General features: G+C 33.2%; 1 protein-coding gene across 1 annotated transcript in view; it reads left to right on the plus strand.

Annotated features, from left to right (window-relative positions):
* Window positions 1–11,576, plus strand: part of LOC116582237 (extensin-like) — a 95,620-nt gene extending 84,044 nt beyond the window's left edge. The window contains exon 4 of the mRNA XM_032329691.1: window positions 11,430–11,576. Within this exon, the coding sequence (XP_032185582.1) occupies window positions 11,430–11,505 (76 nt within the window). The 3' untranslated portion in view covers window positions 11,506–11,576. The remainder of the gene's footprint in view (window positions 1–11,429) is intronic.
* Window positions 11,577–16,288: the final 4,712 nt, after the last annotated feature.

The raw sequence follows: 16,288 nt of genomic DNA on the forward strand, positions 1-16,288 counted from the left end.
ACTTGCAAATATCCTCTCCCATTCAGTAGGTTGTCTTTTTGTTTTGATTTTTTGTTGTTTGTTTGTTTTTTTTAAGATTTTATTTATTTATTTGACAGAGAGAGCAATCACAAGTCTGCAGAGAGGCAGGCAGAAGGACGGGGAAGCAGGTTTCCTGCTGAGCTGAGAGCAGTGATGTGGGCCAATCCCAGGACCCTGAGATCATGACCTGAGCCAAAGCAGAAGTTTAACCCACTGAGCCACCCAGGTGCCCCTGTGTTTTTGTTTTCTTGATGGCCCTCTTTGCTATGTAAAGTGCTTTTATTTTGGTGTAGTTCTACTAGTTTATTTTTACTTTTATTTCCCTTGCCTGAGGAGACACACCTAAATATGTTGCTAAAGTCGATGTCCAAGAGATTACTGTCTATGTTCTCTCTTAGAAGTTTTATGATTTCAGGTCTCAAATTTAGGTTTTTAATGCATATTCAGTGTTTTGTTTGTTTTGTTTTGTTTTTTGTTTTTTTTTGGGGGGGATATGGTGTAAGAAAATGATCGTTTCATACTTTTGTGTGTAACTGCCCATCTTTCCTAACATTATTTATTGAAGAGACTGTATTTTTCCTATGGCGTATTCTCAACTCCTTGTCATAGATTAATTGACCGTATTAAGTGTAGATTTATTTCTGGGCATTCCATCCTATTCCATTGGTCTGTGTATGTGTGTGTGTGTGTTTTTTTTGTTTTTTTTTTTTTTTTTGTGCCAGCATCCTACTGCTTTGATTACTATATCTTTGTAGTATATCTTAGAAATATGAAACTGTGGGGGCACCTGGGTGGCTGAGTGGGTTAAGCCTCTGCCCTCAGCTTGGGTCATGGTCTCAGAGTCCTGGGATCGAGCCCCACATTGGGCTCTCTGCTTGGCGGGGAGCCTGCTTCCTCTTTGCCTGCCTCTCTGCCTGCCTGTGACCTTTGTTCTGTCAAATAAATAAGTAAAATCTTTAAAAAAAAAAAAAAGAAATATGAAACTGATACCTCCAATTTTGTTCTTCCTTCTTAAGATTTTTGAGGGTAATTGGAATCTCTTGTGATTCCACATAAATTTTAGGACTATTTATTCTAATTTTGTGAAAAATGGTTTTGGTAGCAATAGCATTAACTCTGTAGTTTACTTTGTGTAGTATGGACATTTTGACCATATTAATTTTTTAATCCATGAGCATGAAATATTTTTCCATTTGCCTATGTCATCTTCAGTTTCTTTGAGCAATGTTTTATGGTTTTCAGAGTATATATCTTTTTTTAACTTCCTTGGTTACATTTATTTCTAGGCACTTTTCCTTTTGGTGAAAATGTAAATTGAATTTTTTTCTTGACATTTCTTTCTGCTACTTCATTATTAAGGTATAGGAATGCAACAGACTTGGGACGCCTGGGTGGCTCAGTTGGTTAAGGAATGCAACAGACTTCTCTATGTTGATTTTGTATCCTGTAACTACTAAATTAATTTATCAGTTCTAATAGCTATTTTGTGGAGTCTTAAGGGCTCTCTATATATAATATCATGCAAATAATGACACTTTCACTTCTTCCTTACCATTTTAGATGATTTTATTTCTTTTTCTTGTCTGATTGTTGCAGCTAGGACTTCTAGTACTATGCTGAATAAAAGTAGTAAGAGTGGATAACCTTGTTTGCCCCTGATCTTAGAAGAAAAGCTCTCTTTTTTTAACCATTGGGTATGATCTTAGCTGTGAGATTTTTATATATGGCTTTTATTATGTTGAGGTATATTCTGTCTAAAGTTACTTTTTTGAGAGTTTTTATCATTAATGGACATTGAATTTTGTCATCTCTTCTTGGATTAGTTGAGATGACCATATAATTCTTATCTTTATTAATACAATGTATCATGTTGATTGATTTGTGAATATTGAACATAAAGGAGACTTTAATAGTAATAATTCCACTTGATTGTGTCAATGTACCTTTTAATATATTGTTGAATTCAGTTTGCTAATATTTTGTTAAGGATTTATGCATCTATGTTCATTAGGGATATTGGTCTGTAGTTTCCTTTCTCTGCAGCATCTCTGTCTAGTTTTAGTATTGAGGTAATTCTGGCCTTGTAAAGTAAATTTGGAAATTTTCCTTCCTCTTCTGTTTTTGGAAAATTTTGAGAATAAGTGTCAGCTCTTCTTTAAATGTTTCGTAGAATTCATCCATAAAAATTTTTGGAATTGTGTTTGTTGGTAGTGTTTTGTTTACTGATTCAATTTTGTCACTAGTAATCTTTTCAATTTTTTTTCCTTTCTGATTCAATTTTGGAAGATTATTTGTATCTAGAAATTATCCATTTCTTCTAGGTTGTCCGATTTGTTGGCATATGATTTTTCATAGTAGTCTCTCAATTATTTGGTATTTCCATGTTGTAAGTTGTTGCTTCTCTTTCATTTATGATTTATTTAGGCCTTTTTGTCTTGATAATCATGGCTAATGGTTTATCAATTTTTTTTATCTTTTAAAAATTAGCTCTTGGGGCCCCTGGGTGGCTCAGTGGGTTAAAGCCTCTGCTTTCTGCTCAGGTTATGATCCCAGGGACCTGGGATCAAGCCCACATCGGGCTCTCTGCTCGGCAGGGAGCCTGCTTCCTCCTCTCTCTCTGCCTGCCTCTCTGCCTACTTGTGATCTCTGTCTGTCAAATAAATAAATAAAATCTTTTAAAAAAATTAGCTCTTGTTTTCATTGATCTTTTCTATTTTTTTAATTCTCAATTTATTTTTTTCTCTGATCTTTATTATTTCCTTCCTTCTACTGAGAGGTGTGTTTTTTTGTTTTGTTTTGTTTTGTTTCGTTTTTTACTTTGGGCTGTTCCTTTTTGTTGTTTGTTTCTTTAGGTATAAATTAAGATTCTTTGTTTGAGCTTTTTCTTGTCTCTTGAGGTAGAGCTGTTATGTTATAAATCTCCCTCTTAGAAACTGCTTTCACTGCATCCCAAATATTTTGGACTATTGTGTTTTCATTTTCATTAGTTCCCATGTATTTTTTTTTATTATTATTATCTCTTCAATTTCTTTATTGACCCATAGTTTATTTAGTGGACTATTTTTTAGCTTTTAAATGTTTGTGTTTTCTCCTTTATTTTATTTTATTTTTTCCTCATAGTTGATTTCTAGTTGTGGTCAGCAAAGATGCTTGATCTCATTTCAGTCTTCTGAAATTTATTGAAAACTGATTTTCAGCCCAATATGTGATCACCCTAGTGAATGTTTCATGTGCACTTTGAAAGAATGTGCATTCAGATGTTTTTGAATGGAAGTTTCTGGATATACCTGTTAAGTCCATCCAGTCTAATGTGTTGTTTAAAACCACTGTTTCCTTGTTGGTTTTCTGTCTGGATGATCTATACTTTCATGTAACTGGGGTCTTAAAAGTCTGCTGTTATTGTTGTATTACTATCAAGTTCCCCCTTCATGTTTGTTAATGTTTGCTTTATGTATTTTGGTCCTCCTATATTGGATATGTAGATACTTAAAATTGTTATACCCTCCTGTTGGATTGATCCCTTTATCATTATGCAAATGTCCTTTGTCTCTTGCTACACTCTTTGTTTTAAAGTATATTTTGTCTGGGGCGCCTGGGTGGCTCAGTGGGTTAAAGTATATTTTGTCTAATATAAGTATTCTTACTCCAGGTTCTTCCATTTTATTTATTTATTTTTATTTATTTTTTTGCTTCCGTTTGCATGGAATATCTTTATCCATGTCTTCACTTTTAGTTTATATCATCTTTATGTCCAAGTGATTCTTGTAGGCAACACATAGATGGTCTTGTTTTTTGTTTTGTTCGGTTTGTTTTTGTTTTTGTTTATATCCATTCCATCACCCTATGTCCTTTAATTAGAGCATTAAGTCCATTTACATTTATTGATAGATATATACTTACTGCCATTTTGTTACTAACTTTCTGGTTGTTTTGTAGTACTCAGTTCCTTTCTTCATCTTTTGCTCTTTCCTCGTGACTGATGACTTTAATGTTATGCTTGGGTTTCTTTCTTTTTTTCTGTATTTATCACGTTTTTGGCTTGGGGGCTCATCTGTAATATCATATGTGTATGGAAGTTTATATTAAGTTGTTAGTCATTTTAGTTTGAGCACATTTCCGTAGAACTTTTTTACTTCTACCCTCCATGTTTTGTGTGTAGATTTTCATATGTTATGCCTTTATTTTGTAAAGGCCTTTAATTAATTTTTAGATATAATTGATTTTACTACATACTAGCTTTATAAGTGTTTGATCTACTCCCTTAACTGTATCTTTGCTTTTACTTGTGAATTTTTTTCTTTCACAATTTTCTTCTTATTATGTCTTTCCTTTTCCACTAAAGAAGTACCTGTAACATTTCTTGGTTTAGTGGTGATGAATTTCTCTAATTTTTGTTTTCCTGGGAAACTTTTTATCTCTCTTTCAATTCTGAGTAATTGCTGGGTAGAGTATTCTTGGTTAAAGTTGTTGTTGTTGTTTTTTTAATTTAGCATTTTAAATATATCATTCCATTCTCTTCTGGCTGTTAAGTTGCTGCTGAAAAATCAGTTGATAGCCTTCAGGGGTTTCCTTTGTATGGAGTCATTTCTCTCTCTTTGTTTTAAAAATTCTCTCTTTATTTTTAACTATCATGTTTTGTTTTGTTTTGTTTTTTAAGACTTTATTTATTTATTTGACAGATAGAGATCACAAGTAGGCAGAGAAACAGACAGAGAGAGAGGGAGGAAGCAGACTCCCTGCTGAGCAGAGAGCCCGATTCAGGGCTGGATCCCAGGACCCTGAGATCATAACCTGAGCCAAAGGCAGAGTTTTAACCCACTGAGCTACCCAGGCACCCCTAACTATTGTCCTTTTAATTGTTATGTGTCTTGGTGTGGACTTCCTTGGGTTCATCTTGTTTGAGGCTCTCTGTGATTCCTGGACCTGAATGTTTATTTTCTTTCTCTGGTTAGGGAATTTTCAACTATTATTTTCGCAGATAAGTTTTTCTTCCCCTTTCTCTCTGTCTTCTTTTTGTGCAACATATATAATGTGAATGTTAGTTTACCTGATGTTTTCCAAGAGATCTCTTTACCTATCTTTTACCTAAAAAAATTCATTTTTATTTATTTATTTTTTCTTTTTGCTGTTCAGCTTGGATGTTTTCTATTACACTGTCTTCAGACGCTGATTTGTTCTTTTTCATCCCATAATCTCCTGTTGCTTCCTCTAGGGTATTTTTCATTTCAGTTTTTTTATTCCTATTATTATTATTTTTTTAATTTCTTTGTTGAAATTCTCATTGAGTTTACCTACTCTTTTGTCCAGTCTGGTGATCATCTTTATGACCATTACTTTGAACTCAATATCAGATAGATTTTTTTTCTCTGTTTAATTTTTTATTTCTGAGGGTTTTGTCTTATTTTTCCACTTGGAACATACTCCACTATCTCCTGATTTTACTTGACTTTCTATGCTTGTTTCTATAAATTAAACAGAATAGCTGCTTCTAAACTTGAAGGAATGGACTTGTATAGGAAGTCTCCTTTGTAGACTGTGTTTGCCTGGAAGCTTTAATTGGCTGGCTGGAACCGTGGTGAGCATAACCTGCAAGTCCCTCAGTACTTCAAACTGAGGACACCTTGGTGTAAGAGCTGAAACTAAAGTGGGCACAAGTGGGGCAGGAGTCCTAGGGCTGAACACAAAGAAGGAACCCTGGCAGAGTAGTTAAAGCTTGAAGTGGTTGCAAGTTGCCAGTTTCTGGTTGTTTCTCCAAAGGGACATCTGTAGCAGTGTTTGGAGCCAAAGGAGGCATAAGCCAGGGGTTCCTTGGGTGCTCCACACCAAAAGTGTTTGATGCAATGCCTGGAGCTGAATTGGGTACAGGTTGGGGAGTCCTGGGGTTCTCTGTGCTGGGACCCTGGCAGCACATGTATCACTGAAGCAGGTACAGGTAGGAAGTCCTGAGGCATTTCATGGAGGAAGCACTCTAGCAAGTCACCTGCCGCTGAAGTGAGTGTTGGCTTGGGGTATCCCAGGGTGTTTTGTGCCTGTGAAACCAGGTGAGATGACTGAAACTATAGTGGGCACTGTCCAGGGTGTCCCAGTATGATCTGTACTGGGGCTGTCTTATGGGGATAGATGGGACTAGTATGGACTAGGGGCTCAGGATTGACTGAGGCAGCACGCCAACTATGGCATCCAGACCCTGCTACTGTTAGTGCTATCAAGGTTAAGGGAAATGAAAACCACAGCACTCTGGATTGAGTTCCCCTGCAGTTTGGCAGAGGGCAAGTTTCTTTATATTTCTTTATATTCTAGTTGTCCTTTTAAACATGACTTTTTTTTTTAAATTTCTGTGCCTCAAGGCAGATAAATCTGCTCCCAACCCCCCAGTGCTCAGTGCTCAGTGTTGCAGGTGAGGATTCTCTTCATAACAGTGTCTCTGTCTCTCCTGCTTTGTGCGATTCTCTATCCTTTCTTGTGCAGAAGCTTTTCATTCAGCACTTAGTTATTCTTCATGATGAATTGCTATGTAGAGACGTGTAGAGTCAGTGTGTTTGTGGAGGAGGTGAGTTCAAGCACACATCTGTATCTTTAACAGCCTTGCCAGACAATTTTGATGCACAAATTGAGAAATACCACTCAAAGCAACTCATCTGATCTTACTGTGCCTCTCTGTGTTCCTTGTCATCATTATAAACATTCCTAATAATTATTGAACAATTTCTGTTGATTTTTTAAAGATTTTTGAGATGTAATTGGCAAATAATATTGTGTAAGTTTAGGGTGTATGTAAAATGTGTTGATTCAATACATTTATATATTGCAAAATGATTGTCATCATAGCATTAGCTAATACCTCTATCATGTCACATATTTATTTATTTTTTTGGCGAGAACATTTAAGATTTAGTCTCTTAGCAATCAGTGCTACAAGATTTTTTACTATAATCACAATGCTGTACATTAAATCTCCAGAATCTATTCATCATCTAACTCAAGTTTGTATCCTTCAGCCAACATCTTCACAGTTCCTCCACCCCTTAACCTCTGGTAACAATCATTCTATTCTGTTTCATTTGACTTTTTCAGATTTTGCATATAAGTGATACCAGCCAGGATATGTGTTTCTTGAACTTATCTAAGTTAGCATAATTCTTCCAAATTTCATCCATATATTCACAAATGTCAAGATTTATTTCTTTCTCATTTTCTGTATAACTTCTTGGGGATATAAGTTTTGGAAGTTTTTTTTTTTTGTTTATTTGTTTGTTTCATTTTGTTTTGTTTTGTTTTAGAGAGGGAGTCAGGGGAGGGGCATCGAGAGGGGAGAAGAGAGAATCAAGCGAGCTCCATGCCCGGTGCAGCAGCCTGTGTGGGGCTGATCTCACAACCCTGAGTTCCTGGCCTGAGCCAAAATCAAGAGTTGGATGCTTAACCAACTAAGCCACCCAGGTGCCCCATAGGCTTGGATATATTATGATAGACCTTTGCAAATGATTTAAAAAATTACAGAATTAAAGATTATTTTTTATAATTTTAATTGTTATGACACAAAATTTATTTTCAAAATTAGATTTCAGGAAAATCAACTATTAGTTCTGGTAGACTCTTCTTTGTTACTCAGAATGATTGTGAAGACTCTCTGTGTTCTGAGAAGCAGAAGACATTTAGAAATGTTCTTTCTAATATTCAATCTTTTCTTACCACGTTAAGTGATAAAGTGGGAAATTGTACAGCAGAATATGGATATGGGCAGATAAATGTTTTTCTTTTTCTTTTTAATATAGTTAATATACAATATTACATTAATTTCAAGGCAGGTAGATTTTCATTACATGCAGTAATAAACCACATATCTATATAACTAGTGATGAATTCAGTCCCTTCAGAAATTGGCAAAGTGAACCAGTTCTATGTAAGGGAATCATTTTTCACCAGTGTCTAAATAAGGATTAATAGTAACTTTCTAATAATTAAGAACATTTAATATGAGATTAATAATAGAAAAAAAAAACATTACATAGAGCCAAAGTAATTTGGCTGTATATGAGCACTTATTTTCCATATTTAGTATTTGTTTTTAAAATTCATGATTTTTATAGTCAAATTAATTAAAATTACTTAAAGCAAACCATGTAATATCCATGATATAAAATATTATATCATGAATATTATTAAGATTCTATGTATATCTTATACTTCATATTTGAAAAGGATTTTAACAATTTAAAATCAAATTATAAAATTTAAAGGATAGTTACCATTTTGCATTTGAAAGTATTTGGCCTTACATCTGGCCTACAATTCTTTTTTCTACAAATAAAAGTTATATTAATATTGCATGTCTCATTTTTAGAGATTCAAGTATATGTATTTATTTTTATATTTTACACAGTTATTCTGGAGCATTTTTTTCCCAACCTCAAACATTTTCTCCTAATGGATAAAAAGTGGGTAAATTTATAACGGACATATTTTTGCATTTTGTCATGTACACACACACATTTATACACAAACACACAAATGTTCCCCAAAACAATCTCACCATTGACACATGGCAGTAATTCAGAAGTGAAGCGATTTTTGTTGCTGTGTTTTATCAGACATGTAAACAGCCTTCATTTAGCTCTATCAGAGCTGCTTCTATTGCAGTTGATGTGTAGTTGGCATGAATAATTTTCCTTTTTAAAACCCTATTTATAACACACAACTTCTAATAAGCATATGAAATGCAAAATATTCTGGGCCAATGAACACAATATTTTTGTGAAGTCCAACTAGTTCCAAGCAGTTATCAAAAGGTAAATCTTATGCCGAGGGGTATACACATAGTAGCTTGCTTAAAATATATTTAGTCTTTAAACCATTTCAAAGAATATCACTTTTTTGACTTATAAATTTTATCTTTAAATTAATATTTTGTATTATAATTAAATTTTAGGGTTAAACAAAAAACAATATGGTAGACTTAGGTTAGTTTGTTTATTTTTTCTAAGTGCCTCTAGGAGGAATGTATGATAGATCATTATCAGGCAAACACAATTATTTGCAACTGATTATTTTCACTCCTCTTATTTGTTCTTACATCCATACATGGTTGCTTATCACATTGACCCATTCACCATTGCTGAATGTTCAAAAATATTCTTCAAGGATCTGCAGTAACTCCAGAATTCATGAGAGCATCAATCAATAAATCAAGCAAAATTCTGGCTCATTTTTTTTACCTTTTAGATAAACATTAGAATTTCAATCTCAACATGTTCATGTTGAATATTAAGAAATAACAAACAGATTACATTGTCACTATTGCATAGTTTAATTCTATATTCAAACATACCATAAAAAAGCAAACCTAAGACAATTATCATTAAAAAAAATACCATTTTTACACAATGCACTCTTACCATACATAAAGAACTTTAATTCTGCTAAAATTTTCTAGGTTCTGAAAAATGAATTTTTTGTATCAGTTTGATATAGTTTTATCATAGAAAGGCAATTTTAATTTCAAGGCAGAATAATGAGGCTGGTAAAGACTACGTTTCTGTTGTGTTAAATAATTAATTTGTGTCTAATTATACATGATATGCTAATGAAATATGAATTCTGAAAGCACCAAAAAGAAGATGCAGAGTATTAACCCTCATTTAATTATAGGGTACCTTTAAACAGCACTGCATAGTAATTTTACTTCAGTATATGCAATGCCAATCACAATATCAAAATTAACCCCAATAATAAGCTTGAATGAGATTTTCTGTAAAGATTTCCACATTCCATGGCACATGGGTGGCTCAGTGTGTTAGGCCTCTGCCTTCCTCTCACAGGGTGGTCTCAGGGTCCTAGGATGGAGCCCCACATCAAGCTCTGTGCTCAGCAGGGAGCCTGCTTTCCCCTCTCTCTCTGCCTGCTATTCTGCCTACTTGTGATCTCTCTGTCAAATAAACAAATAAAATCTTAAAAAAAAAAATCCCACATTCCTTTGGTGGTGAGTCAGATCTGTTAAAATTATTTTAAATTCAGTTTTCACCATAATATTTATCACTTAAATACTTACATATTATAAATCAAACATAATATTTAATTCCATAAAAAAGCTTGAGAATTTACTGAAATACACACACAGAAAAGACTGATGATTTGAGAAAATAATTAAAACATTCTAACCAAATGACATTTAATCCCAAAGCATGGATATTTCAAGTCTTGATAGCATACTTAATTTGGTTACTTGACCTTTATATTCATGAATAATTATATATAATCAATGGAAAATTTTAAAAAATGATAAATTTATATGATCTTACTTTGAGAAAATATTTTTTTCTCTCTCCCTCCCTAAATCATAAGGCACTTGGATTGAAATTGTAAAGAACTTTTGAGTCTCCACACTCTATCTTTTTCATTAAGCCCTTCTTAGCTAGTATTAGTCTTTTTTTCACTAGTGATTCAAAGTCAGAAATTAATTGTACACATTTCAGATCACTTAATGGAAAGAACAAAATAATGAGCCACTCACATAACCTGATTAATGCTACAAAATTATCTAATATTGCTGTAGAATTAGCTGAAGAAATTGACAAAATTCACCTATTAAAAGTTGGAATGTGGTTTTATGATTAAAGAAATAAACCTTTCAAAGGAACAGAATTAAATTCACCTGTTATGTCCCTTTAGTGCAATATATCCTGTGATATTGATGTATTTTTTAAAACTCCACTGGCATGACTGTGAGACCAATGCCAGTGAAAAATCTGATTGCAGTGTAACCTCCATTTCTCCTACAGTTTTGGAGTTTTAATACCTACCATATTAATTCTACCTCTAACCATCTACTGGCAAATTAAATAACACATGAAAAAAAGATGATGTTATCAAATACTCTTAGCAGGGAGATGTTTGTTTTCCTAAAGTATTATTTTCTCATTCAAACAAAATGTTAAGTTCTATAATTGTTTTTGCTAGATTAAAATTGGAAATGATAAATATCAAGGAATGCTATTACTACACTCTTAAATGCAGCTAAGAACAAAAATTTCTTCCAAACACAGGATAAAAGTGGTAATTTTTTAGAATAGAACATTTATTCTGTATGCAGTTATTAAACTACACTCCTGAAAAGTGTATTCTAAATATTACCATACTCACACATAGTACCAATTAGATTAAGAAGCCCTGGTTTCTGTTTAACCTGCGATATGTCTTAAGAAAAAGTTCAAGTCTCACTCCTCTAAAGACTCACATTTAATGCTGAATGTGGAATGGGGTTGTATCCTCTGTATCCTTTTTTTTCAGTTTCTGTCATCACTGCCATTATCATATATATGATCTTTATCTTCAGAAAAGCCAAGTGAATAAGTTTTATGATTTATATTATATATATGAGGAATCTCATAGAAATTTTGCTTTTATATATCTTTCAGATGGAACTTATTCCCACAACACATGATCTGCAAAATAAGGTTTGGCCAACTAAGACTTCTTTGCAGTTGCTGAAAGAAGAGCAAAGGACATACTTCTTTATGGCCATACTTGTTTAAGAAAAAGAGAAAATAAAATAAGCTAAATACAGGTTAAGGATCTGCCTTTGGCTCAGGTCTTGATCTCAGGGTCCTGGGATTGGGTTGCACATTGGACTCTCTGCTCAGCAGAGAGTCTGCTTCTGTCTCTCCCTGATTTGCACTCTCTCAATCCTCTCTTTCCCTCTCAAATAAATAAATCATCTTAAAAAAAAAAAAAGAAGAAGGAAGGAAGAAAGAAAGGAAGAAAAGAGAGAAAGAAAGAAAGAAAGAAAGAAAGAAAGAAAGAAAGAAAGAAAGAAAGAAAGAAAGAAAGAAAAAGAAAATAAGCCAAATAGCTTCAGGTAATGATGAAAGGCCTGGATATTGAGCTAGCATTAATGGGTCCATGTGAGTGGATTTGTGGAAGGAAGAGAATATTCTTCAAGGGTTATCCTTGACTACAGAGGTGAGACAAATGCATACCAACCAGCTCTTCAGAAATGCTAGGGCTATATGGAAGTCCATCAGCTGTTGAGAATGTTTAAGAAACATGAATAAAATTCAGTGAAAGATTATATTCCTTCAGAACAAAAGAGACCACTCAGTATAAACAAGTATTATTAGAAATTACACCCACATTTATCTCTACCTGCACTTCTCAGGGTGTATGATGTCTCAGGCTCTTTTGGAAAGGTTGCATGAACTTTAGTAGGAATAGTAAAAAACTAAATATTGTTGCTAGGTTACAAATAATACAACTAGGTCTGAATGAAATACACATAGAAGCTGAATCTTTATAATAAAGGAAACTCACTAAAAAACTGTAACCCAAAATTAAGGTATTAAGCTGTATCCAAATATCATCTAGGTCAATTTGAGTCTATAACAGTAACCCATACGTGAGCCTATGGTGTGACCAACATTACCATGGTCCTTATTAGTTTGGAGGAATAAGTTCATAGCCTTCATTTGGTAGCCATTTTTGGAAGCAATGTGATTTTTGGTTGGAAAAAAGTATATTTAATGATATCACCTCCTTTTCAGGGAAGAGCTAGTACTATCTTTGGGTAAATATTGTAAATATTGATGATCTTTTAAGGAAGGAGAAAGCAGTGATGATCACCAATGGTATTAGTGGTATCTATTACATCAAACTTTCAAATTTTATTTCTCTTGCTCAGATCAAACAACTATATAATATATTTCAAATTGAACTATTATAAGTGAAGGTAGTATCAAAGCATGTAGCTTGTCATGATCTTTGAACTATTCTTTATATGAATCCACAGTTACCAAGTGGATACCATTTTTTAAAAATATCTCTGAAGAAATTATTTACCATTAAGGCATATTATTAGTTTAATTGACTTAAATATAAAATTAAGATGAATCGATAATTAGTTTGTATGAATTAAAATTGATATATATGGCAAATTCAGAAAGTTTTTGGAAAGCCAATTATGTTATTTATCTTCTGCAATATTATTTTCAACTCAGAAAATTAAGTTAAGTGGAGAGAAAGATACACTCAAACCACATTTGTACACATATAAACACAAAAATTTAAATTGACTTTCCAAATTTATGAAAAACATATGGGTACACCTATGAAGACCTTTGTGCTATGTTTAAATTACATTACAAATTGGGTAAAACTGCTGCAGATAAATAAGAAAAATCAATTATTTGAAGATGCTTAATATTTTGAATGTCTTGTGTTACATAACAACTTGTGGTCTATTAATAAAATATAAATGAGAGTGAACTACAATTATTAAAATTTTCAACCAAACCACTGGATGATCTTACCTGTTTTATATTATATATGGATCACTCACAAATGAAACATTTGTGACATTTGATTCTTAATCTTTGTTCTGTACAACAGTGTCAATTTTGAATAATATCTAGGATCAAATCAGAGTAAACTTGTATCTTATTAAAGATGCATTTTTCCCCTCTAGGTATTAAATATTTCTCAACTATTAGCTATGTTAATAACCATTGTTAAATAAGCTAAGAATATATTAAATGTTATCAGCTAAGTATGGGAAGACAAAACAAACAAGCAACACTTCATGTACTCTGGCAACATTTAATCTCTCTCTTTTAACATAATACAAAAATAATAATAAAGATATATTTACGTTTTCAGCTAGTTAATTTTGAAATCCAGTGTTGCTTATGAGCTGAATTAATGGTCCAAATGTATTGTCTGCTTGGGAAAAATAGGATATACATAAATTTGTCTATGTTTCCATTTGAAATACATTGAAAACCTTTAAAATATCTACTCAAATGTTAATATGCTGCTGTTTTAGAATATGGTAGTCTGGCCATTAATGAATTTCTGTGCAGACACAATTTTATTCAAAGTAGGTAGTGCCTTTCTGTTGTTCTTCTGGTGAATCCATTGCCTAAGAGTATACAATGGAAGAAGCCTACAAACACATTTGGGAGGCATTGAACAAATGTAAAATACTTTACAACTGCTCATCATTAGGGAGAAATGTGTTTGTAAAAGATATATTTTGAATTCTTTGAGATTGGTTCTAATTCTTAATTATAATTAACTAATTTGAATTATTTGATCGAATTCTAAGTTACACATTGGATTGCATCTCAGAAAACTAAAGCCAAAGCAGGGAGACTAATCCTGGTTGGGATCTCCATGGCTGTGAGCCCTAAATGCTCAAATTTTCAGCAACTGTTATTGCCATTCATTGTGCCAGCCACAGGTAATTTACATAATACAATCATAGTAGGTATGGCTTCCATTTAAAATGGTTATTGAGGAAGATAAATTAATGGATATATAAAAGCATAGATCAATAGATAGGTTGCATATGTAATAGTAAAGATGTCCTTCAGTTTTATTTAAGCACAAAAGGTTTTTGGAGGAGGTATTGCTGTGGGGAACAGTGTAGTTCTTGCTGTGTTCTAGAACCTATATGTGTGAAAGACAGAACATGAATGCATAACTACAGTAATAAGATGGGTCAGAAATCTATCATAGAGATTCAGATGATAACTTCTTAAAAGGGGTTCAAAAGTGGAGAGGGAAGAAAATTTTGGGTGGTAAACTGTAAGAAAATGTTAGTGATTTTATTTGTAATAACAGTTAAATTCTATTTTGATGATTGACTCTAAACAGCTTTTAGACCTCACGTTTGCCTCTTCTTGTGCCCCACACCTGGGCAAAGAGATAAGGGACCCCAAGTGTTTCCCTTCAGCACTTGCAGGAGATTCAAGCCACCCAATTTCCTGCCTTTCTATGGGAGTCCTCACCCAGGCCCACCCCTGACCACAACAAAAGCCCCAGCCCAGGATGCTTTCCTTGCTTTCTCAAGTTGTTGTGGAACTTTTTGAGACTGCTCTGCTCATCTCTGAGACCTCAAATAAGTAAGTATAGTAATCTTTTTCACACAACACCTTTGTTGGTGTGTGTGGCATCGTGTGTCTCTGTATTCAAACCAAAACTGGGTGCAGGTTCCTCATCTATTAAGAAGAAGTCAGGTCACAACAGTGTTGAAGAGAGTTTATTGGTCATGATTTCCAGATTTTTGCTCTCAGTTACAAGGTGTTGGTAGAAAGAGCTGGATCATAATGAAATTCATTGGAGGTTATGATGACTTTTGAGTTTTATACCTGCTGAATTTATGGTTCCTGTCTGGATATTTAGTCCATTTTTGGTTTATGAAATCAAAAAAGGGAACATAGGATTCAGAGCCATTTTAATAAAAAGAATAGTTGAAAGCATGTGCAAACTAAGAGAAAGTGTCCATCCAGGAAAAGTGTTCTTGGAGTAAATGAATAGAAACTATCCAAGGTGCCTGGATGGCTCAGTCAGCTAGGCATCCAACTCTTTGTCTTGGTTCAGGTCATGATGTCAAGGTTGGGAGATCAGGCTCAGTGTTCAGTGGCGAGTCTATTGATTCTTTCCTTCTGCTCCTCTCCACCACTTGTAACTGTATTTTCTCTCTCTAGTAAATAATGAAAAATCTTTAAAAAAAGAGATTATCCATAACTCATTACTTAATTTTTATATGAAATTCACTTAATAAAAATAGCAGTGAAAGCCAGTTGTCCACTTTTACATATTAAGTTCGAATGACAGTGCCATCCAGTGTTAGAGTAAAAGAAATAAGAAGTCCTAACAACAAATTCTTTCTCTTTATATATATATGTGTGTATACATATATATATGTGTGTGTGTATATATATATATATTTAGTCTGTATTAAAATATACATATTTTAAAATATATACATATATGTTTAAAATATATGAATATATGTGTAGGTATGTATATAACTATTATTGATATTTAATAAGAAATTTTTAAGGATTGTCCTCTGATTCATATGGTATTGAGCCTTCATTTTACCAACCATATGATAAGGTGGAAAACTTATAATAAAAGTTAAGGTAAAACTTTCTTTCCTGTTATTGCACTGCTGTATAAGATGGACTACATCTGGAATAGAGAGCATCTCTCTATGTTGAATGAACCTCTGCTCAGCTAATCTGATTCTCCTTTATTTTGGTCATTTGTAAGTATTTGGTTTCAGTTACCATTTTATTATTTCTATATCTTAGCATATCATTTTTAGACATTACTCTGCATATTTCCAAAATTCTATACTCTGGTTAACTTATTCAGATGGATAGGTAATTAAATTGGGGGGGGGGAACTAAGGTCATTTTAGTGAACCAGGGAAGCACAAAAAAACAATCTAAATGAGTATCCTTTGAATTTTGTTACTTAAAAAAAATAT

Source organism: Mustela erminea, chromosome 2 (genome assembly GCF_009829155.1).
Source record: "Mustela erminea isolate mMusErm1 chromosome 2, mMusErm1.Pri, whole genome shotgun sequence".
Lineage (NCBI taxonomy): Eukaryota > Metazoa > Chordata > Mammalia > Carnivora > Mustelidae > Mustela > Mustela erminea.